We start from the raw sequence: 26,046 nt of genomic DNA, 5'->3' as shown, positions 1-26,046 counted from the left end.
TGTTAAGTATGTCCCTACCTTAAAAGCATCCAATCCAACTCCAGCATTTTCAGCAGTGTTCCATGAACAGCTATAAGACCAGGTACGGCCTGTCCATTTCAAGGCTGGAGCAAGGTTTTTTGAGCAGTGCAATGAAATAATGGGGTGCAAACACAGGCTAAGCCCAGGCTAGGAGTTACAATGTAAAGATGTGTAAAAAGCTGAGCACAGGCTTGTTGCCACATGAATTGGCAGGAGCACTTAAATGTAGAGCTTTTCCTGATTTGTGGAAGGTCATTATATCGAAAGGTGATAACAGCAGCAACTATAGCACTGGCTTGGGCAGTACCTTCACGAATGACAAAAATGGAATTTGACAAGTGGCTGATGCCATTAGCACAACTAAAAGGGCTGCACAATTTAAGCTTGCTCCCTACTACAAGCTCATCTGTAAGAGCCTGAAGTTCAAAGTCCTATATGATTGGGGGAGGGGGTTAATTCCACATGTAGGGGACAAACTTTAGATTCCTATTTTTTAAATTTGACCAGGTTTGTCCAGATAAATGAAACAGTGAAGCACTATATTTTCTTTGGAAGTGATAAAGGTTTTATGCCGTTACAAGAAATTCTAATGAAAATACAATTCTGATCCAATAAAATGAATTAATATGCATACACTTTAATTGAGTACAGCTGTATACATTTAAAGTAATGAGAGAACAGTTATAAATAAGCATTTTGCAATACCAAGGTCTTAATTTTCAATATTTTAATAGAATATTTTATACAAGAGGGAGTTAACCTGAGGCCCATGAGCTCCTGTCTGACCATTACTCCCCACATTGTTCCAGTACTGATGGCTGGGGTCTCTCATAGCATCAAGAAGGGAAAAGAGGGACAGTGAAAACTGCCTGCATGGTAGTGGCAGCAGAGTTGGGAGGCAGCAAGAGGAGGGCCTTGCACTGCTCACTGGCAGGAGGTCCCAAGGAGCTCATGCAGGCCCCCTGGCACACAACCCAGGTCCATGATCTATGTAGCATGCAGCCCCTCGCTGGTCTGAAGTTGGACAACCCTGGTCTAGCCTGTTCTTTAAAATATCCAATAAATGAAATTCTGTGCACCACTAAATAATTTGTTTCTGTGCTTTAAGTTAAAAAGCTTTTCCCAATATCTAACCTAAATCACCTTTGCTGAAAATTAAACCAACTTCTTGTCTTCTTCCCAGGGAATACAGAAAACAATTGATCACTGGCCTCCTCATAACAACCTTTTACATGCTGTAATCTCTTTTGTCATGCCCCCTCTTAGCCTTCTATTTTCTAAACCAAAACCTAATTCCTTTAACCTCTCCTAATAGGTCATATCCTCTTCACCTCTTATTCTTGTTCCTCTGCTCTTGATTCTCTCCACAGTTTGTCCAATGATGGCTTTGAGAGGAAATATGAAAACTTTAATGTAAGTAGAACGTAATACAATCTTTCAGGGAGTCCCTGAACATCTTGCCAATTCTTCTTGTATGACATCTCTATGATACAGTCTTTTATCTCCATCCACATAGCTGAAATTCTCAATTTGACCATGTCATTCTTCTCCAAGTACTCACTCTGGCTGTCTCATTTATCTCGTATACAAGTTTTATAGAATAATGCAACTCTACCTCTAATCTCTGTACACTTGCTCAGGTGTAATTTTCTTCCTCTACTCTGCCAGTGATGCCAGCTTTCACCTTACATTTTCCTCCCATTCACAAAGCCACGTTGTTGCTTGGCATCAAATCCATCTCTACGCTCATTTGCAAATAATACCCAAAGAGAAACCCTGAAATTATTAAATACCTGGTACACTTATTGGCTAACTAATATAATCTTATTCTTTGCTCCTATCCTGGCTGCATTCACCTGTTGTCATTTATGTTATAGGTAGGTTATAAACGTGCTGGGAGCAGAAATCGTCTCCCCCCCCCCAATATGTCTATACAATGCCTAGAACAGCAGTACTCAACCTTCCAGCCCCATAAACCAGACAAGTGGCACAGGGTCAGTCTGCAGGCAGTGCTCCATCACTGCCAAATTTCTGGACCTGTGGGACCACAGGCTGGATGGCCTCTTGGGCAGATCTGGCCTGCAGGCAGGAAGTTGAGCACACCAACCTAGAACAATGGTCTCTTAGCCAATGACAAAAAAAAGTGTGCGCATGCATGCATGTATATACATATCTCTCTCTCTCTCTCTCAATCACACAGCAAATAATTAAAATACCAAACAACAGCTACTGGAGGATTAAGACAAACCAGTTTGGTATACGGTCTAAAAACTGGTTCTACTAGCCATGAGACAAGAAGGATAAATAAACAAGAAAAATGGAAAAAATGTTTGCTTCTACCAGACAAAAAGTCCAAGAGAAAACAAGCAGCCCTGTGGTGTTGTGTTTGTTTGTTTGTTTGTTTGTCTGTCTTGGGGTTTTGTCTACATTGTCATTTTTTTAAGCAAAAAAGTAAGTCTAATAATAAAGCATAACATACTATCAAAAGAGATATCATAGCAGAAGAACTATCAAAGTTCAGGATTTACATCAGATCTGTCAGTTCTGGGTTACAGGAACAGATAATGTTCCAGATCAAGGACAACAAAAGAAACCATGTTCAATTGTCTTGGCTGTGTGTACAATATATGTAATGAATTGAATGCTGAAAAGTTAAATTTGAGATGAAAAAGCAAGCCTTAGAATTCTGAAGATCTTTTTGGAGGAAACATTTATAAATAAATAGATCTGAATGACAGAGCTACATTTATTTAAGTCCTTGACTCATTTATGTCAACGTTAATAATTACTTTGCACATAGTCATTTGAGGACCTCAAAGTGCATTACACGGGTAAGTTATTATTACTTTCCCTATTTTACAGGTGAGAAAACTTGTCTAGTGAGGCAAAGCTCTAAGTAACACAGCCTGATAATATTCACCAACAAAAGAACCCTGGTCATCTTATCTCCTCATCTTTATAACCACTACAAGGTACTACTGACGTACTGTGAAATCATCACAATTCTTTCCAATTAATGGCTGACTCCAACATAATTTTAGTATTTCGAGCCTTGCAGAGAAAGGGCATAATTTACTGAATCAATTGTTAGAAATGGCTGAAGTTAACAAAATAGTAAGACAATAATAAAGGGAAAGGATTATATCCTTGTGTTAAATCAGGGTTAAATTTTTAAAACCAAATGCTTTCATATTGGAAAACTTGCAACCAGAATTCAAAATTGTGGCAATATTTCAGATTTCAAACAGAATTCTTTGATACTTACTCACACAGCACCACATATTTTTCAAGGCATTTAATCAACAGTTTGCTATCTCCATGATGGAAGTGAAGAGCTGGGAGTATGATGTCATCCTTTAAACAGAACACCAAATAAGACCATCCCATGCCTTCTTTATTTTGCTTGACTGACTTTAGATCTGTCAAACTGAACAGGAATGACCACTTGCTTTCTCCATTTGCATGAACTGTAGCATCTTTAAAAACAAAAGATGTACTTTATTTTGGTGTGAAGAGTAAAGAGCTACACCTACCCTCCATAGCACAAATGATTTGTACAAAATTAATGCTAACATCAAAAATCATAGTATAGTGTGATCCTTCCCAGACTAAATCCTTCAGTTTTTACTATGCCTGTTTCCTAGCAGTATCTAAATGATTAGTGTTAACTCAGGTTCCATTTTCCTAAAATTATGCTGATTCCATATGCAATTTGTCCAGCAAGCACAACTTTAATTACTATGTCAAATCCCAGCTACAACTATTGTATCCCACCATCCAGTTAGCTAGGTGGTATCATGCACTTAAAATGCATATACAGCATTTTCTTGCATAAAAATTCCACCCCCCAAGTTGGGGTGCATGTATTAAGTGGGGAAGCTGATTTTCTGACTGGGACAGAAACACCCTGCTTTGACTCCTGTTCCACAGTGCAGCAGCTGCATTATTAATATCCAGGCAGCTGGAGGAGTCAAATGACTTAACTCTACAAGTGGCAACAACCTCTCTTCTTTTTAATGCTCTTGATGTTCCACTAAATGAGCTAACCTTTCTTAAAGCAATTTTGCTGCCTCCTAGCTGCTCCTGGTTTCTCTCCTCCTATTTCACAGCCTAAGCAGGAAAAGGAGGGCGAATCAGATGAAGATTAGGCTCTGTCTCTGCTCTATGCAGCCATAACTCTGGGAAAATAATTTTTTTCTTCATTCTGCCTTTTAAAAAAAACAAGGTGTGTATTATATTTTGGGATGTGTCGCACGCAAGAAAATACAGTACCATGCATTCCAAAAAATATTTGACATGAGTACCCAAGACCACAGAAGAGGATTCAAAGAAACTCTCTCTCTTTTCCTCCTTGTGCAGGGATCACGTACAAATAAGGTATCTTGTGCTTCCATAAGCAGAAGGCTGCAAGTTATACACTGCTGGAGCTCATAGTTCCCAGAATTTTGGAAGAATGGGCTATCTTTTTTATCACGCTAAAAGAAAGCCAATCCTACTCAAGATAACCCTCCACAGTCCATCAAAGAATGGCACTTGATTATAACAGCCAATCACAGTATGTACCTTAATGACAAGACTGATCCCTAATGCTGCTGTTCTTCACAACTGGAATCTTTCAAAAATTAATACAAACAATAAGTGATGGAGCAGTAAGCCACTGTAAATACAAAACAGTAGGATACCCTGACTCTATTTATATTATCATAGTACCTAAAAGCTCCAGTCAAGACTCCAATCTTATATTAGACCTCAAAAACCTCACTACCTGAAGCCCAATCCTGCATTTAGTTATATGCAAGTGAATCCCTAGCCCCATTTAAAACATCTTTGACAGGGAGCCAAATAAAAGCATCCCTAATTATAGGACTACGGTCTAATACAGGGCAAGACACAAAGAGTATAAAATTGGGGAGTGAGTTTCCAGAGCAAGGAAAAAGGAACCTGGAACATGTAAAAAATCAGAAATATAATGGTGTTCAGATGTGTACAGAGCAGTGAGAAAACAGATATATTCTATCTACAAAAAAAAGGTATCTCCAAGACATTTATTTCTTTAAAATGTTCCAGTATGTATTTTCCCAAAATCTAAGTGTTAGGTAGTAAGAAGAGGTTGATTTTCTGGATATTGATCTTTGGCTGTGCAAGCTCTCAATTATTATATAGCAGTATACACTATCTCCCCCTGCTGTTCTAGTAGTAAAAAAGCATTCAAGTAACAAAGCATTATATTTCCTCATTCTCTAACTTTATTGTAGAGATTAGTTCAAATGTTATGTCACTTAAAAATGTTTTTTAAAAAGTCCAATGCATATAAAGCACTGCTAATCTTACTGATAAAGCAATAGGATGGACATTTAAAAACCTGGTTGGACAAAAGCCTCTAGAAACTCAAGAGTAATTTAGAGCAGCAAACTGCTTTTGGGGTACAGAGAAATTTCAACTGAGAAAACGCAAATCGCTGTTGTACCAGAAATCACCTCAGCTTTTTAACTCCTGATAGAAACCTTTGTGTGTCCTCTGACAGTAACTTACTAAAACAAGTGAGTTGTTTTAAATATTCCAGAAATGTTATTTTTTAGATACCTCCATTAGAATGTGGCTTCTTTTTAAAAGAGACTGTGTTGACCATGTCCCATTCTGCTTCATAACTATTCTGATGTTCTGACCCTCGGAGAGATTTTTCTTTAGGAGTCTGAGTCCATTCCACAACAGAACTGGAATCCTAAAAAACAAAAATTTAAACAAGCCACCAAGAGAGAAAATAGTAATGATTATTCATAGCTCATTTCCATCCTAAAACAAACAAAAATCCTACTTTCAATAAATTAAAATTAAGGCTGAAACCATACAACAGTGTGTGTCAAAATCCTCAAACAATAAATTTAACAAGCATTGGGGGGAAAAAACAAGAAACTTTGTGTTAAGATAAAAAGAAACCCTAATACTGAAATGAGGGGAAGATAATTAGTCACCCAAGTAATCTTGAATTTGTCCAACTAGAGATGCATTAAGAACAAACAGTAATTTTAAAAGAATCCTTTCTATTCCATAGAAATTATCTTTCAAAGATGACAAATGTAACATCTTACACTAAACTGTAATATCACTTGGGCCATTTCTACAGTATGGCCAAGTCAATAAAAAGGATACATTTCAACAGGGCCAAATGCCAAATTAAACAAATAAAAATATATTTCTAAATTTTCAGAGATTCCATGTCATCAATTATACAAGGACTAGACAAGAGATGACAGTTACAAAATTTTTTCTGACAACAGACTTTTTATAGAAAGTTTAGTAAAAAAGCTTTGGTATATTTTAGATTCTATCCGCGCACAGAAAATGGCAGCAATTCACTTTTGAACTAAAGCACCTCTAATGTGTTTTAGTTCAAAAGTATGCCGTCGCCATTTTCTCAGTGCTGATGAGCATTTCGCCGCTTATACAACTGTACGTGTCGCAGCGCTGGGCGCTTTCCAAAGTGCCAGCGCTGTGATGCATGCATGTGTAAAAATGCTCAGAGTCTTCTTCAAATGGGAGGGCAGTCATATCCTATAAACTTATAAAGTAAACATTACTAGTTATAATACCTAGTTCTTATAATACCTAGCACTTTTTTCCATAGAATACAATGCACTTTACCACAGAGATAAGAGTTATTATCCCTATTTTACAGTTAGGTTTAGCTTCTTACTTATCATCACAAGTAAAGGCTCTGCAGACTAAATTAAGCCCTCAGTAATGCCATGTGACTAACAATTACAGATTTTGTCAAAAAGCAATTTTAAACAACTCATTGCTAAATGCACATGGTTATTTCCAGTGCTACTAATTTGCCAGAAAACAAAAAGTTAAGGTTTTTTTAAATAATGAGCATGTTTAACATGGAAATTAGTAACACAAAGCAAGTGCAGAATCCCAGAAACACATATAAGTATGGTAAGTTATCTATAGTTTTCGGCCTTTAAAATCCCTTGAAAAAAAGTTTATGCTGACAATAGTCACTATTTCATTCTCTGGGATTTTTCAAAAAAGGAAAGAAAATATAATAATTTCTGCATGTGCGTGTGTGTATGTGTGCACCGGTGTTTTATATTTATAATATAAATAAATAATATACAAATATAAAATTAGATGCATCTATATATAACTATAAAGAAATAAAATGGGTGGGATTCTGTACGTAATCTGTTACTATTTTCCATGTTAAACATGCTCAGTATTTAAAAACATTTTAACGTAATGGGTTTTTAACGCACATACACACATATAGTAGATACAAACAGGGCTCCAAACTTTCCAGCTGTCACAGAGCCACTAAGCCCTCCCTTCAATTCACAGATCTTAAGGTCAGAAAGGACCATTGGATCATCTTGCTTGATAATATCACAGGCCTTTAAATTTCACCCAGCTAACCCTGCATTAAGCCTATTATCTTGTGTTTCTCTTCCAGTAAGAAACCAGGTTACATCTATACGATACAATGCAGCTAATCTGTTTTCAAAACCTGACCTAATTTGTTCAGTCTCCCTCCTCCCCACTAACATCTGACTTAAAAAGGTAACGAGATGGAGAAAATTGGTTAATATCCTTGAGGCTGAATATTAATATATCACCTCCAATTTGAATTTGTCTAGCTTCAGCTTCTAGCAATGGATTCTTGTCCTGCCTTGCTTTGCTGAATTAAGCAGACTTTTAGAGCACAGAGCAGCACTCTGTGAAGGTGTTCCATACATCACCATCAAGTCACCCTTCAGTCTTTATTTTGATACACTAAACAAACTCAGTTCTTTCCATTTCTCACTAGAATGCATTTTCTCCAACTTCAAATACATTTTTGTGGTTCTTTTCCAAAAGGCTACATTAGCCTTTTTTGTTTACTTGCTTGTCCACTACAACCTTTACATTCTTTTGAGTCACTGCTTTCTAGGAGATAGATCCCTGAAATTACAAATACAGCTTACATTCTGTGCTTTATTTACCAGCCTTCATGCCATACAAATTCTATATTTACTTGTTCAAGAAAATTAATGAGTGTTGAACAGTATCAGCTCTGGTACAAAAACTACTTGAAACACCACATTTAATTATAATTCCCCACTATTTTTGCAACAAGTCAGTTATGTTATTAAGAACAGTTTATTTAACAAATGCTGGAGTGAAATTATGTGGTGCTAATGTTTAAAAAACAGGAAGTCCTGTAATACTAAATCAAGATGTCTATTACCCAACAGCGTCCTTTAATTAATCAAATTTATAATTGTGAAGGATAACATCAGAGGTTTGTTTTGAGTTTTTTTAAACAAGGGCTATGTGTCATAAAATGAAGTTGATTAATATGTGCGGACTACAGTGCTCTGGGTGGCGTGCTGAAGGAGTTCAGTGCACAGGTGGTATTCTCTTCCATCCTACCAGTGACTGGATGAGGAAGACGGCAGGAGAACTGCATCCGAGAAACCAACTGGCGGCTTCGGCAGTGGTGTCTCGAGGCAGGCTTCGGCTTCCTGGACAATGACCCGCACATCACGACGAGGGACATGCTCAGCTGGGATGGGCTTCACCTGCCCCCCAAAGGTAAGCGTGTGTTTTCTTCTAGGTTGGCGGATCTCCTCTGGCGGGCTTTAAACTAGGCTCGTCGGGGGGAGGGGACTACGAGGGCAGGGGAAGCTGTGGACCACCAAACCATGTGGCACCCACAAGGACAGCCCAGCCTGAAGAAAGAGAGCACTGGAAACCTGAAAGCCATGGGGAGACGAGCACTACAGAACAGGTAAGAATCAAGAAGGTAAGAAACAATGGGCCCCTTGGGACTCGGAGCAGGGGGGCAGCAAAGGCACCAGTCGCAGGGCTCAAGTGCCTATATACTAATGCTAGGAGCATGGGGAACACGCAGGATGAACTAGTGCTCTTGCTTGCACTAAACACCTATGACTTAGTGGGGCTAACAGAAACCTGGTGGGATTCATCCCACGACTGGGCGGTATATATTGAGGGCTATAGATTGTACAGAAAGGACAGGTCGGGGAAGAAAGGGGGGGGGGGTTGCACTTTATGTCAGTGAGCAATATACATCAACCCTCATCAAGACAGAATCCAAGGTTGAGGAAGTAGAAGGATTGTGGGTTAGGCTACATGGGGGGCAAGGAGAAAGGGATTTGGTGGTAGGGGTCTGTTACAGACCCCCACACCAAGGGGAAGAAATAGATGCGGGGCTCCTGAGGCAACTCTCGGAGACAATAAAAGCTAAAGAGGCGGTAGTCATGGGGGACCTAAACTACCCGGACATCTGCTGGGAGACGCAGACAGCAAGGTCCCATCGCTCACGCAGGTTTCTAACCTGTGTACAGGACCTCCACCTGACACAGAAGGTACACGGTCCCACTAGGGGGAATGTCATACTGGATCTGGTATTGGCAACAGGGGATGACATGATAGGGGACCTCCAGATCAGTAGCCATTTGGGAGACAGTGATCACCTAATAATAGAATTCAACATAAGACGTCGAGTGGGTAAGGTAACTAGTAGGGTGAAAGTGCTAGACTTTAGGAAAGCTGATCTCAATGAACTCAGGCGATTAGTCAAGGACGCACTGCAGAGTAGGAGTTTTGAAGGGATGGGAGCCCAAGAAGGGTGGCTGTGCCTTAAGGAAACGATCCTTCGGGCACAAAGCAAGACGATCCCCGAGTGAGGCAAAAGAGGGAAAGGGCCAGGAGGCTTCCATGGCTGACCAGAGAAATCCAGGGCAGCCTAAGGGCCAAAAGGGGAGCACATAAAAAGTAGAAACAAGGTGAGATCACTAAAGATGAATATACCTCCTCTGCTCGTGCTTGTAGGGAGGCAGTTAGGCGGGCCAAAGCTACCATGGACCTGAGGATGGCAACCCAAGTAAAAGACAACAAGAAATTGTTTTTTAGATATATTGGGAGTAAAAGGAAGGCCCAGGGAGGAATAGGACCCCTGCTAAATGGGCAGAAACAATTGGTGACAGACAGGGGGGACAAGGCTGAACTCCTCAACGAGTTCTTTGCCTCAGTGTTCCTAAGCGAGGGGCACAACAAATCTCACAGTGGGGTTGTAGAGAGGCAGCAGCAAGGTGCCAGACTTCCATGTGTAGACCCTGAGATGGTGCACAGTCACTTGGAAGAACTGGATGCCTTTAAGTCGGCAAGCCCGGATGGGCTCCATCCGAGGGTGCTGAAGGCACTGGCCGACATCATTGCAGAGCCACTGGCGGGAATATTCAAACGCTCGTGGCGCACGGGCCAAGTCCCGGAGGACTGGAAAAGGGCCAACGTGGTCCCCATTTTCAAAACGGGGAGGAAGGAGGACCCGGGCAACTATAGGCCAGTCAGTCTCACCTCCATCCTTGGTAAAGTCTTTGAAAAAATTATCAAGGCTCACATTTGTGAGAGCCCAGCAGGGCAAATTATGCTGAGGGGAAACCAGCACGGGTTTGTGGCGGGCAGATCGTGCCTGACCAATCTAGTCTCTTTCTATGACCAGGTTACGAAACACCTGGACACAGGAGGAGGGGTGGATGTCGTATACTTAGACTTCAGGAAAGCCTTCGATACGGTATCCCACCCCATACTGGTGAACAAGTTAAGAGGCTGTGACGTGGATGACTACACAGTCCGGTGGGTGGCGAATTGGCTAGAGGGCCGCACCCAGAGAGTCGTGGTGGATGGGTCGGTCTCGACCTGGAAGGGTGTGGGCAGTGGGGTCCCGCAGGGCTCAGTCCTTGGACCGATACTCTTTAATGTCTTCATCAGTGACTTGGACGAGGGAGTCAAATGTACTCTGTCCAAGTTTGCAGATGACACAAAGCTATGGGGAGAAGTGGACACGCCGGAGGGCAGGGAACAGCTGCAGGCAGACCTGGATAGGTTGCACAAGTGGGCAGAAAACAACAGAATGCAGTTCAACAAGGAGAAATGCAAAGTGCTGCACCTAGGGAGGAAAAATGTCCAGCACACCTACAGCCTAGGGGATGACCTGCTGGGTGGCACAGAGGTGGAAAGGGATCTTGGAGTCCTAGTGGACTCCAAGATGAACATGAGCCGGCAGTGTGACGAAGCCATCAGAAAAGCCAATGGCACTTTATCGTGCATCAGCAGATGCATGACGAATAGGTCCAAGGAGGTGATACTTCCCCTCTATCGGGCGCTGGTCAGACCGCAGTTGGAATACTGCGTGCAATTCTTGGCGCCACACTTCAAGAAGGATGTGGATAACTTGGAGAGGGTCCAGAGAAGGGCAACTCGTATGGTCAAGGGCCTGCAGACCAAGCCCTACGAGGAGAGACTAGAGAAACTGGACCTTTTCAGCCTCCGCAAGAGAAGGTTGAGAGGTGATCTTGTGGCTGCCTATAAGTTCATCACGGGGGCACAGAAGGGAATTGGTGAGTTTTTATTCACCAAGGCGCCCCCGGGGGTTACAAGAAACAATGGCCATAAGCTAGCAGAGAGCAGATTTAGATTGGACATCAGGAAGAACTTCTTCACAGTTAGAGTGGCCAGGGTCTGGAATGGGCTCCCAAGGGAGGTGGTGCTCTCCCCTACCCTGGGGGTCTTCAAGAGGAGGTTAGATGAGTATCTAGCTGAGGTCAACTAGACCCAGCACTCTTTCCTGCTTATGCAGGGGGTCAGACTCGATGATCTATTGAGGTCCCTTCCGACCCTAACATCTATGAATCTATGAATCTATGAATATTAATTCTCTCTCTGCCTTCTAATATTATCAGTTGAATCTTGTATCAAATTTCCAATATTTTGCCAAGCTCAAAAGCCTATGCTTGCTCAGGTCATCATCCCTGGCTCTTCTATCTGCCATGTCACACATTACACTTAGGATGTGTTAACTGCACTTAGAACTTAAACATCTGCATATTCAAGCAGTAAAACACATGTTAACTGCCAAGCGCACCATAGCAAAAGTTACTCCTCCTGTGAAAAATCATATCTCCAGATTGAATTAAGTAATACGTTTTCAGCTGTCATTGGACTGCTCCATGGAGATAATATGGTTTGAGATTCCAGTGATTATCAGTCCCAGATCCAGCAGTGTACTAGAGCTGGATCAAGACTCCCATCTGGTGTCAGGGCTGGAACCAACAATAGGCTGACTCTGCCGGCCATCTCAGACTCTGCCAATGGCAAAGACACATCACCCTCTCCCAGGTTTGGCTTGCCACACCTCTCTCCACCCACCACCAAAAGCAGAAACCTGGTTCACCCCAGTGAGCCAGAACAGGCACACTCAGGCTGAGCAGCGCTGAGCATGTAGCAGGGAGGGCATGGGCTCTGGGCACAGGGACTGCACATCCTCACAGGCAGCTGTATGAGCCACAGCACCCAGTGCCAGAGTCAGCATTCATTGGGACAGGCTGCATAGCTGGCTACAGCCCTGTCCAGAGAAGGCTGAGATTGTACGATTACTCAAAATACGTTCTAACTTTTAATTATGCCATGGTAATACTTACCACGATCTAAATGATGGTTCTCAACTAGTGTGCTGCAGCACCCAGTGGTGCGATGGGGGCAGTGGCCAGGTAAAATTGCCCCATGCATTCCCCCTATAGTAGGTCTCTCCAATCAGCCTAAAGCAGGTAGCAAAGCTGCCCTGCACCTTGCAGCTCTTTCTGGTCCATCTGTCTGTAATGATCCTCCTGGAAACACGAACAGGTGGAAATGTCCCTCCCATTTCTGATTCTAAGAGAGGTGTTGGGGGTGCCAGACCAGAAAGAACTGCAAAACCAAGGCAGCTCCTGCCTGCTTTAGGCTGATCAAACCCTAATACAGAAGGCGCACACCTTCCCAGGCTGCCTTTGTAGCACAGGGCAGTTTCATAGCAGCTGCACAGCCCTCCCTGGAAGAAGAACACAGCTAATAAGCACTCAGATAAGCTGAACCAGCACCAACAGTGGTTCTCAGCCAGGGGTTCCACCACATTCAGAAGAAGAGATGTTGGGGTGCCCTGACCTTAAAAAGGTTGAGAACACTAATTTAAATAAATCACACGCTAAGTGACCCATGCAACAAGGGCCAAAGCAGAATAATGTTAGCAGTCTCCTGGAATTTCCCCAGTATTTCAAGATTTATTAAAAAATGAACATTGTGAGAGAGACTTCTCCACTGCCAGCTTTCCGGATTATTAGGTGCAAGTTATTTGTGACTGCCAATTTTAAAAAGTGTTTCTTTCTAATACATGCTGATTAACATCTTCCTTGATTACTAACAGAGTTGGAAGTACTGCATTTTTCTTAAGTGATATAAAGATATCATCCCACCCATCCCATCATCGTCAGATGCAAAACATGTATTTTCTGTTTTGTTATTTACAATTTTACTACCTCAATCTAGTAGCAGACCTATGCAATTGTTAGATTTTCTTTTGCTCATGACATACCTAAATAAATAAATGAAACCTCCTCTTTGTTGTTCTTAGGTCTGCTACGTGCACCAATGTGAGGTCAAGGAATAATACTGAGATAAGAACTCAGAACAAATGTACAATTGATGAAAAGGCTTCATACCAATACAGTGAAAGGAACAAATTTTTTCTTTCTCCTCTCTCCAGTTCTCTAGCTTCAAGTATAAAGGTATCTATAGTATTCTATCCAAACCTACGTTTGGCTGCTGCTTATAACTTTCATAATTAAGAGTCTCACCAGTTTCGTTGCTGCTCCTGAACTTAAGTAGCAACAGTGAAACAATTTATTAGTTTGTTAAATTTAATCAGCTGTTGCCTTAAGAAAATTAAGATACAGCAGAACTCTGAATGGATTATCAACAGATTCAAAAGACAGTACTGCAAGAATATAGCTAAAAATGTATTTAAAAAGTTAAAAATTATTTGATGATTGTAATTGCATGGCTTAATATTTTCATATCCTTTGATTTCATCTTACCAGTCAACACAGTTTCCTGGCTTTCTAGGCTTGTTGGTGAAGTATTTAGGTATCTCTAACACTAATGTTATTTTAAACATTTAAATATTTTATCATGTTTTATAGCAACAGACTGAAAGGCTGTGGATCAAAATTCTGGTTATGATAATGAGAAGGGTAGCACTATTACAGTTAAGACTAAGACAAGCCTGCTGTTTATTTTTCTGATTCTCCCAAACTATTCCAAAACCTACATACGTACTGATTGCACAGATCCCTGGCCAGTACACACAGAGGAATTTCTACAACTTCACGAAAAGGAGTAGAAAATGATTTTGTCCAAGTTTTAAAGGGTTAATATTAGATCACTATAGCTACACTCAATCTAACACCTCCTAAAGTTAAATCAAAGCAAGGCAAGGTGTGCTTTAGCATTTGTTAACCTAATCAAGTTAAAGCTAGAGGTTTTAACACAATGAACTCAGCACACTTTAAAATATAAACTGCCTTGCCTACCATAATTTAAAATGTTTTGTAAAATGGGTTTATTTTAACCCCATATCTAAAAACCAGTGGTCACCAACCACTCCATTGCAATCACTGGGTGGATCCCAGAGACTCTTCAAGTCAATGGGGGGGGGGGGGGGGGGGGGGGGGGGCTGCATGCACCACCCCCAACACCCCCAGCCCAGCAAGTCAGTCAGTTGGGGAGGGAATGGGCAGAGACCCGGGGGTCATGTGCAGTGGGGTTCGGGGCCCAAAGCCCAGCCCCCAGTGGCAGCTGCCTCCTCCACACGCAGATCAGGGGGGCACATGCCCCCCCCCATGCACGATAGCACTGGCAGCTGCAGCAGCTCTGAGGTAGGGAAAGGGGCAGGAGCAGGCCCTGCACAGCTGGCACGGGGCAGGGAATGGAGCTGTGAGCAGCTCGTCTCGGGGGTGCAGGGAAAGGAGACACACAACCCAGGAGGCCACAGGGGGTGCATACCCCCGGATCTACCCATGGAACAGGGTGGGCAGCGCCAGCTGTTCCTCAGATATTCTAATCATTGTTATCTGGTCTGGTCTCCTCCTGCAAAATAACGACCATCTCAAAGCAGCCATTGGGGACAAACCTACCCTGGCTTACAGCACCCTAAGCACAAATGTCTTCTCTCCAGTAACAGACTTCCTATCTATACAGGCTACCTGTGCAGAACACAACCCAACCTCCCAGGATGGTGAATTACCACAGTATCATAGTAACTGTTCTTGACTTAGACAAAGAAACTGTAAAAGTCAACTTGAATGGGAAACTGAAACAAGAAATCCTCCACAGCCTGGACTGTGTTAAGTACGAGCTAAACCAAGCCAATTAATTCTTATCCCGTACCTGGATTCGCTTTTATAACCCCTACATCCATCAGGGGGCTAACAGCTTTGCTTTTCTCTTCTACCCCCCTAGCCTCTCCCAACAGTGCCCACCCCTTTTTTCTTCCCCTTCCCTACCCTTTGTATTCTAATCTCTGTTTTCTAATTATAAATTTTGCTTCCTGCAATCCCTTCACAGCATTTGGTGAAATAAACTGCTGCCTACAAAGCTTATGCATTTCTGATTTGGATAACTGATAAGGTGCAAATTTACCTTGTCTTCTGCCAGACTTCAGACTAAGAATACAGCTAACTATCTCTCTCTGATAAAACCTTACACACAGTGGAGTCAGGATTAAGGCCCCTTGACACAACAATGAATACAAATAATCACTACCATTGGTAGACACATTTTATTTCCAGTTATACTGCTGCAAATCCCCTGCTTTCCCTGTGGCAGGTTCCAGTGTTAGGTCTGGTGTTGTACCAGGACTAACAGTAGTTTATGTAGAGTTTAGACTATGGATTGCATAGAATGATTTGGCTAGACATGATCCTTCCTGAGGCATGGGATTGGACTAGATGACCTCTGGAGGTCTCTTCCTCCCTACTTCTCTATGATTTAGCTACATTCAACATATGCATGCTAAACCCAGAACTTGTGGGGGAAAAAATGATAAATGCTAGTAATTAATAAGCATACCTTTCCAGCATACAGAATAGTGCAAGAGTCCAAAGTATCATCCAATGGTCTCCAGTCCACTATTACTTCAGCTTCCTACAAAACATGTTATATAAATGAAGCAAAAATCTGCATAAGTAAGAAGAGGTAATGTTTTATTTACAGACGTAGCAATATTTTTATGCATTTTATTTATAGCTAGCAAACATCTTGGCATTTATTAACACAGGTTGCTGACAGAGGTGGGGAAAAAAACAGCACTTTACAAGAAAAGGAAGTGCATTAGTTCAACCTGGCTCCCTAGCATTTGTATAGACTGGGAACTCCAGCAGGGCTTTTGGGGGTTTTTATTTAAAGCTGATTCAATCAGCTATTAGATAAGAGCACCAAAAAGCCCTACTGAAGCATGCACTCTATACAGCTGTTGGGCAAATCAGGTCAAACTAACACAGTGCCTCTTCTGGGCATGTGCTGAGCTTGGTGGAGGAGCTTAAAGTGCTGTTTGTTTTTTCACATCTGTAAGCAGCCATAATGTTTTCATTTAAATGTTTTCATTTAAGAAAATATGTTTCAAGTGTGCAAATATCTGTTATATTTGACTAACATACATTTAAGGAAAAAAAAATCAGAAGACTATTAAATTAAATACCTTTTCTAGGACATGTAGTACTCCTGATATTAAATTGTCCTGGTCATCATTTTTTCCACATGATGAATGAATGAAAACTCCTTCTTGTTCATATACAACCTGTAAAATGGAAAAGAAAAAGACTGGATAAAGATGTCCTTTACTAATGAGAGAGCAACATTCAAGGGGAAACTCCATGCACCAGTCATCATGACCTAAATATCAAACTGCATAGTCTCATTTTGGTGCTTGGAATACAGAACATAATCTTTTTTTTTTTTTATTTACTCTTCAATTCAAAAGTAAGCCACAGCAGAAAATCCACAGTATTCTCTTGGTTTAATTTAAGTGCTAATTCATTAAACTTAGCTATAAATACTCAGTATAACTGTGTCTTTACTAGAAGCTTTTACTGGCACAGCTATATCTATTAAGTACTACTCCTCTTAATTAAAAAGGTTAATTTATAACAGATAACAACAAATTGCCACTGTCTAACATTAGCCAGGAAAGAGCTTAAAAATGTTATAATTAAAATAAATCACCATTCCAATTATTCCACTATATACATATGTTACATGAATTTATTTGTATACACCAAAAATAAAAAAATGCTGCAAGAATTCTGTCTGTAGAATACAAGTTTTCAATATACAATTGCTTGCAAAAATCTAAGTAATGTTGTCTGCCTAAAAGTTGGCGCTCTCTCCAGTTTTGCTTGCGCTAAGTGCTTAAGTCTGTCAAAAGCAATGAAAGCCAAGGGTGCTACAAACCTGCACAAACCCTCTGTTTTGCTTCTTTCAAAGGAGATTGGAAAATCCCCCAATATACACATGGAAGGTTTTGGGAAATGAAACTTAACATTCTATACAATTCATTCTACAAACACATTAGTTCCCCAAAAATAAAGGTACATACTTGTTCAAAGTAGAGAAAAGTAAAATATAATTCTCTCAATTAACCAGTTAGCCCTAGCACATTTTGCATATGTCCTCAAAACCTCAATACTGTTCTATCAAATACTGGATTTTCAAACCACTTAAACCATTTTACTAGGCCAATCTAAATTTGCAAGAAAAACACACTTATGGGATGTTGAATTATCCAGTATGGAATGTAACAGTTAACATCAGCAAAACTCCTAATTTAGCTGTTGTTTCTATAAATGTATTTCCAGTTTTCCATTATTTTTGGTACAAACTGGAATGCCATACTGCTTCATAACTAACTTTAAACACTAAGAAAGAAGGAATAAACATGGGGTTTCACTGCGTCAGTTATGGATAATCAAGTATAGTAAAAAGAAGTTATTTCAACGTTTCTGTGTTAAAAACATGTACTCTTTATGAAGAAAGGACCCAAAAGGACTTGCTTTCAAAGTCATAACTGTTGAACCATAACAGCTGAATTTAAACTGAACACTGTTTTAACTATTCAGATGGAAAACACAATTAGTTGAACCCTTGAAACGACCAAACTTTGGTCTGGTCTACGCTACAAAGGAGTTCTGAAATAGCTATGTTGATCAGGGGATGTCAAAAGGACTGATACGTGGCTGACAAAGTTGTATCAGCAGTGAATCAGTTATATAAAAGGACAGTTTTGCCAGTGTGATTTTTACTGTACTGATACCAAGCACAGTTCTACAAGCACAGCTGTACCAGCACTGTGACTGTACAGCGTCACAACCCAGTGATTTTGGTGCCTCGGCACAGTGGAATTTTCCCGCCACATGAGAGCCTCTTTCAAAGTAAAGGTTTTCTGTTGCAGCAGAAAACCCCCGGTGCAAGAGAGTTCCCGCCATTCGAATGCAAATTTGTGTCCCGCTATTGGCTAATTCTAAATTATGCACACGTGGCGGCTAGTAATTGGCTTGCTAGCCGTTTAAAAATTAGTGCGACTTCCGCCCAAGTCGGAGAACTTTGAGCATGCTGCAGAGTGCCTCTGAAGAGATCTGACTCGTGGCTGAGCTGATCGATAGACTGATCACCTATCGATTCTTCTCCCCGTCGCCAAGCGCAATCTCAAACGTATCCTTTTCCCTGCCGGCCTGATTTGTAGACGGACGTGCTGGCCTGAGCCCTGCCAGCTGGAACAACTAACATAGTTGTTCAGACGACCGGACTGTTTTCGTCGCAACCGCAAGCGACGTAAGTAAAGTTTTACAACCATAAAGCTTTCTCGGCCTCTCTATTCACCAGCCCACCCAACGGACGAGTAATTATTAAATCACCTCAAGTCAGCTTTGGCCGTCGGAGACATGGCGACGAGGATGGGATTAAAGGGCACAGTGATAGAGAAGAACCTAATCAGGTGCTGCCCCTGGCGCACCAGGACTCGCCACGTAGAGAATGCCAGTGATCTATGGGCGCATATCGCTTACCACCAGGCGGTAGAAGGGGATGAAAGAAATATTGATGATTACTTCTCCGTAAAGAGAGAAGAAGCCGTAGTGAAGGAATGGAGAACTAAGCTATCCCTTGGGGAGTTCGGATGCATAATGGGGAGCGACCGGGTCTATTATCGACCCCCGGAGGAAAACTCGACCATATCCTTAGCCGGGGTGAAAGCGCGGAAGGCAGAAAAGCTGACCCCCGCTCAAGAGTTCGCTCAATGCATTCAATACTTAAGGGAAGGAGGGGAACACACCCCCACGGACTGGTTCAACTGTCCGGATTTGGTGCCTAAGTCGCGGGGCCATGAGCTCCTTGTTCAGCTCTGGGAGGACCTGGAAACTAAGGGCCGTCATGTGCCGAGATGGGGTCTAACTAAATGGAAGAAGGGAAAGATGATGAATGTGCTGTTCCAAACTGTAGCGGGTCTACTAAGGGAATACACAAATTTAGAGGCACAGATGCATACGGCGGGTAAGGAGTCACTGGAGCGGACAGCAAAGAGCTCCGGAGCGGCGCTTATCAATAGCACCGGCCGCATGATACCGCTAGCAGAAAATGGAGCCGAAAGAAGCGCGAGCCATCCGGGAAACCCAGAAAAGAGGGGCGGAGCTTCAGAAGACCCGGCGGGGATCCGCCTAGCGCCTCCACCCCCTGAGGTGACATCGTTCCCAGCGGCCCCGCCTCCTTGCCAAGGGGAGGGGGCAATGGGAGGAGAGATGTACCCAACGCTCCCAGACAAAGAAATTAACTCTTTCTTTACCGCAGCTCATCCAATAGCTGTAACGAAGCATGCTGCAGATGAAGATGGTGCTATACGTACCACTGTTATCTCACGCACACGCACCCGACCAGAAATTCAAGAGCTTTGCAAAGAATCTAAGATAAGACCAGAAGAAACCTTGGCAATGTGGTTAGGACGGTTAATAGTGGAATTCGGATCTGACACCTTAGACAAAGAAGAGGCGAGTGCCTTGACCCGACAAGCGGCATGGAGCGGAGGACGTGCTACCGACTTGAATGTGGTCACAGACAGTGCCCACTGGCCCATCCCGCTCCCGGCGCTTGTAGTGGGACAGGTAACCCACAAATTTCACACCTGGCATGAAGGTCGTCCACAGAAGGCTACTGCGGAGCAACTCCTCCTGGCTATAGTTGGGGTGTCATATCTCTCATGGAGTCCGAGAACAAATCCAATGGGACTAACCACCATGCAACGAAAAGAGAGATGGGCTCATCGCCACTTATCGGACCCTGGGGCAATTCCAACGCCCTTGGAAGCTATAGATGCCTGCGTGGAGGTATGTGGAGGAGAAAACGCCGTTGCACTCCGACTCTTCTTGAACCCAATGGCAGGTCAACCGGTGGGAAATCTTTTAGGCCATCTCCCACGTCTACAAGCACTTACGAGGCAAAGTGAAGAAGCTTCTGATGATATAAGGGACCGACCTTCAGCATACCCAGCCGGAACACTGAGACCCAGACGTCAAGAATTTATCCCTCGACGAGAGCAAGGGTGGTCACCTCCAGGAACCCCGAAGGAAAGAACCCTGAAGGAAAGAACCATGTTTGGTTTTCTTCTTTCTCGCACCGGACTTACAAAATCTCAGTTGCGAGTTTTGGGAGAACAAACCCAGTCTCGTCTAGACGAAGCATTAGGATTTAAATTCGAGGACCCATCAAAAAACGGTTCCGCCGGCGGCCTTCTCCAGTTCAGACCTGACCCTACTGCTTCTCGACCATACGCCGAACTCACTGTTTACAACCCTACCGATCCGGATGACCAACAACAAGCATTCTTCCTTCTCGATACTGGAGCTCAAACCAATGTGATTACCTCAACAATACCTCACCAAAAGACCACCAAAACGATCAAGGTACAAGGACTTAACGCTATTGCCGTCACAACGAAGGTCAAATTTTGGGTCCAAGGCCACCGATACCCCCTAGAGGCTGTCCTAGGGGGCATCAACATTTTGGGGATCCCGGGGATAAAAGCGCTTGACCTTAAAGAACAAGTGCTACAAGCATTACCCGTTATTATCCCAGAACAGGATTGGCATCGACCAACGCTTCGTAACATCTCTACCTGGCGGTATCGACCGATCCCAACTAAGGGTCCTCTAAAACAGTCCCTTACTGACCTCCTGCGGTGACTCGAGCGACGAGGCTGTATTAAGACCGTAACAGCCAGCACCTACCTGTCATCAAGATGAGGGGTAGCGAAACCTGGAAAGCCTAATGAAGCCCGGTTGGTTGTGGACTACAGAGAAGTCAACAAAAGGTGTCAGGTACTTCAACAACCTAATCCATCTACTCTGCCACAATGTATGTTTGAGATGGCACAGTTCCAACAAAGTAAGTGGGTCGGAGTCACATTGGATCTTAAAAATATGTTCTTTTCCATCCCGATAACGGACCTGGAAGGAATATTAAATATGTGTATTGACGGCATCATGTACAGGTGGACAGTTTGTCCACAAGGATATCGTAACGCTCCATCACTAGCCACTGGTGCCATGAATAATACCCTAAAGAATTTTAAAGCTTCATACTCTCTTCCCACAGAGAAGGAATTAAAGGTTTGGAGTTATGTCGATGACATCGCCATCATGGGTCGTGATAGTTCCGTAGTTATTAGTATAGTTAACCAACTAGTCGCTCACGTCCAGAGTGAAGGATGGACGATTAACAAGGAAAAGTCATGCCTACACCCTGTAGATGACATTACGTTCCTTGGCACTCGATACATCGATTCCATCCGCCACAGAATTTCGCATGAGGGTCCTGACATCGATCCATTAAAAATATTCTTCCCTACTACTAAGAGGCACTTTCAACAGCTGTTGGGTTATTTGAATTGGTATCGGCATTATGTTGGACCTAGTGATTTGGCACTCCTTACCAAATTGCAGCGACAGATCCGTAACAAATCCCGAAGGACCACGCCTTGGACAAAAGGAGATCAGCGAAACCTGCTTCGTCTGCTAGCCACGGTTAAAGATACACAACTCCATGCCATCGATCTGGGTGAGTCACTAACCGTAACCCTTGGGTTCACCACCAACCATGTATGGGCTGTCACACATAACCCTCACGATGAGCTAGTATATACAGCCCATAAGACTCTTCAGGCAGCACAACATCAATATGGAGCTGTAGGAAAAATCCTCCTAGCCGAACAACTGGTGGAGCCATTAGCAAGGGGGCATGGGACGTTACGTGCTCCTGGTGCCACATTGTTACCCTTGCTGGATGCGGGAAGAGTTGACCCACATTTTCAGGGGGAATCTAAGACCTGGAATACGCTAGTGCTTACTCACCATTACAACTGGTATTGTTGGAGGTTGGAGGACACGGTACCTGATCCAAGCCCGGAAGAGGAAGAGAAAGTCCCTATATTGTATGGAACTTCTGCCCTGGCATGGATGGCCTCAGATGGAACCTCCTGACATGGCGGAGGCTATGGATATTATTGCAAGGCCTGCAACGATAGGGAAATATTTCAAGCCGACCCAGACGATAATTCGGCCCAAAAATGTGAATTATTAGGATTCCTTAAGGTACTAGAACATTGTCTGACATATCATAACGATACACTCCCCGTTCCAATCATCGCAATTGATTCGCAATATATTTATAAAATTCTTACGGGCACAGCTTTTCCCTCCGAGAATTTGAACGATTGGCAAGTTATCTGGGAAACGTTAACTAAATTTGTGCGCCTCCCGTTGATTAGGCACACTAAGTCCCATCGTCCAGATACCGATCCAGTGCATGAGGTAATTGATAAGTTCCTAGAAGATCCACTCCGAACCAACATAGTCTTGCCTATCACATCTACCTCCGGTCCCGAAGTAAATCCGTTCCTTGCGTGGCTTCATGAACACTGGGGTCACCCGGGACCACGAGCTTGCCATCAACGTTGGTGCCAAACCCTTACGGAACCGGCTTCATACGGAGCTCGGCGCGATTGGGAAAAGGTAGCTCAGGCCTGTGAGATATATGCTAAAGAAAAGTGCCACAGAACCAAGCACCAACTCGGAGCTTTCGATCCTTCACAGTTTCAGGCAGGAAAAGTTTGGCAGGTAGATTTGCTAGGACCCCTCCCAGGGTCTAAGCCGCCAAATAAAGGACTAGTTGTTGTCGATTTGGGAACAAGACAGTTACAGGTTGTCCCCCTACGGAAAAGTAATGCCACTGCTGTCATTTCTGCTTTGACTGCTGTATTTGCTACCTGGCAACCCCCTCATGAGATTCAGTCTGATGGAGGACCCCCGTTTAATTCAAACGCTCTGGACAAATTCGCTCGTCTTCATAATATAGCCTGGAATCTTAATTTGCCGTACCACCCGCAGTCCAATGGTGTTGTGGAAAGACACGTAGGTCTGTACAAAGAACAACTTCGCCTTAGAGGAGGAGGGACGTTTAAAAACTGGACTAAATTTAATCATGTTGTTCTCATTTCACTAAACACTGCTAAACTGTTGTGGGACGAAGCTAATGTCCAGAAACCTCCACCTTGGGAGCCCAAGTTCCAACCAGACGAGTTAGTGTGGATTTCAATACCGCACCCCCATCAATCTCATCCACAAGTTCACAAAGGAACTGTTCAGCGGTCGGGACAGTGTCCTAATACCTATTCTGTCCAACTGGAAGAGAAGCCTGATCGTCCTCCTATTATCGTTCATCGCAACTGGATGACACGCCGTTCCAACGTTCCCCCAGTATCCTTACAGTAAATCCAATTATGAGTCTTTTGTTTTGTGGTGTTGTCTTCTTTCTCCACAGGTCTAACCCCAGAAAAGTAATAATTCACAACCGCCCGATTGTGAGATTCGTCAAGCACCATACTGCAGTTCGTTCGAGTCAATAAAGTGATAGTTGTGAAGGAGACATTGAGACGGCGAATGTCCATTTGCTCAGGACTTGCTATAACACTATTTTCTCATTTTTATTAAGTATTTTATTGACATTGTCTGTTAATAGGAGAGGATGGACTGACTACCAACGAGGAGAGTCCCAAGCAGACGATGATCAACAGTTGTTGTTATATGTTCAAAGTTATTGTATTTTGTAATTTGTTGAAAAAACCGGTCTATCAAGTTGTTTGTTTATGTGTGTGTGTGTATATATATATATATATATATATATATATATATATATATATATATATATATTACTGGTTGTTGAAGCTTTGCCAGGTCAGTGAGTCCGGAAACAAAGATGCCACATGATGTGCTCATGTGTCCAAAATTCCAGTTGTGCCGTCGGCAAGGGGGCATGTCACAACCCAGTGATTTTGGTGCCTTGGCACGGTGGAATTTTCCCACCACATGAGAGTCTCTTGCAAAGTAAAGGTTTTCTGTTGCAGCAGAAAACCCCCGGTGCAAGAGAGTTCCCGCCATTCGAATGCAAATTTGTGTCCCGCTATTGGCTAGTTCTAAATTATGCACACGTGGTGGCTAGTAATTGGCTTGCTAGCCGTTTAAAAATTAGTGCGACTTCCACCCAAGTCGGAGAACTTTGAGCATGCTGCAGAGTGCCTCTGAAGAGATCTGACTCGTGGCTGAGCTGATCGATAGACTGATCACCTATCGATTCTTCTCCCCGTCGCCGAGCGCAATCCCAGACGTATCCTTTTCCCTGCCGGCCTGATTTGTAGACGGACGTGCTGGCCTGAGCCCTGCCAGCTGGAACAACTAACATAGTTGTTCAGGCAACGAAAACGGTCCGGTCGTAACTGCAAGCGACGTAAGTAAAGTTTTACAACCATAAAGCTTTCTCGGCCTCTCTATTCACCAGCCCGCCCAACGGACGAGTAATTATTAAATCACCTCGAGTCGGCTTTGGCCATCTGAGACGTACAGAATACCAGTAGCTCCTATCCCAGTAAAGCATTCCTACTGCAGAGCAAAAATCTCAAATGTTTTTCACCATTATTTTATGCCATATATTGCTATCCTTTCACAAAAGGAGCTTTCCTTTCTGCATTGAAAATTGCTACTCTAAATTGCATTAATGTAATTCAAGGTCTTGATATCACACTAACCCTGCAAGACTCTCAGAAATTACCTCTTCCCAAAAGGCTCAGCTGCACAGCTGAGAAGCTCAAAGTAACAGTCTCTAGATTTTTAAAGTCTGAGGGCAACTGATAGATCATTCTCTCTCAAGAGGGCTCTTCAGAAACAAATTTCTGTACAGGGATCAAAAAGTCAAGTCCATCCAGTTATACAGAGCTCTATCTTCCAGCTGATGGCAGTTCTACTTGTGTCTGCTTTTGAGGCCAAACCTTATGTGATCAGGTATTTCACATTACTTTTGTTTTAATTTTATACAAGGAGTAAAAATATTAGGGAGAGTGCTTTTATTTATGTTGCATTCATAAAGAAAAAAATTAAAGGCACTTCCAAATCATGCAGAAATGGAGAAACTGGAAGAAGCCATAATAGGAATGAAGGTTCATAAAAGAAAAAAAAAAGAATGGGAAATTAATCTCACAGCATAAAGTCTGTAGATTCCTTCTACCTACTGTCCTCTTTAGGATTATTTGAAACACAAAGTTACTGCTGTAGCTACTTCCATTGCTACATAAGGCAAAAGCTGAACAGGCTAATCTTGAGAACATACTCGCACACAAATGCTGCTAGCAACTGATGATTAGAGTTATATGAAGTTTAGAGTTATAAAAGATTAATTTAGAGTTACGTAGAACCATATTTTCTTCAGGCTGACAAGCAAGACAACTGACCAGTAAAATAACTGACTGCCTATTATATGACCACTGCCAAAAATTGCCAAATATTCTATGAATCCAAGAGTGTACTTGTGTAGGTGGGCAGCTGACCTGTTAGATGGCAATCTGCCTTCTCAGCAGGGCCACCAACTCCAGAGCAGCACCGGCTACAAGGACCCAGGTCATCCACTGCAGAGCCAGCTGAGCTGAGTATGTAAATCCAGGCTCTTCCTTTGGGCCCTGACTGCCCAACATCACATGCCCTGCAACAGTTCAGCCATGTTCCTGCCCAGACCCTAGTATCTCACCTCTTCTTATTCTGTTTGTGTATCTGGAATCCCCAGCTC

General features: G+C 42.7%; 1 protein-coding gene across 2 annotated transcripts in view; it reads right to left on the bottom strand.

Annotated features, from left to right (window-relative positions):
- TBC1D15 (TBC1 domain family member 15) overlaps positions 1-26,046 on the bottom strand; it is an 80,428-nt gene that overhangs the window by 43,947 nt on the left and 10,435 nt on the right. For both annotated transcript variants that reach the window (XM_019493688.2, XM_014595871.3), the window contains exons 2-5: positions 16,592-16,690; positions 15,964-16,038; positions 5,605-5,743; positions 3,287-3,497 (exon numbers count right to left, since the gene is read on the bottom strand). In XM_019493688.2, coding sequence (XP_019349233.1) covers positions 3,287-3,497; positions 5,605-5,743; positions 15,964-16,038; positions 16,592-16,690 — 524 coding nt within the window. The remainder of the gene's footprint in view (positions 1-3,286; positions 3,498-5,604; positions 5,744-15,963; positions 16,039-16,591; positions 16,691-26,046) is intronic.

This window comes from Alligator mississippiensis, chromosome 4, assembly GCF_030867095.1.
Source record: "Alligator mississippiensis isolate rAllMis1 chromosome 4, rAllMis1, whole genome shotgun sequence".
Lineage (NCBI taxonomy): Eukaryota > Metazoa > Chordata > Crocodylia > Alligatoridae > Alligator > Alligator mississippiensis.
This window is presented reverse-complemented; position numbering and strand designations above follow the sequence as displayed.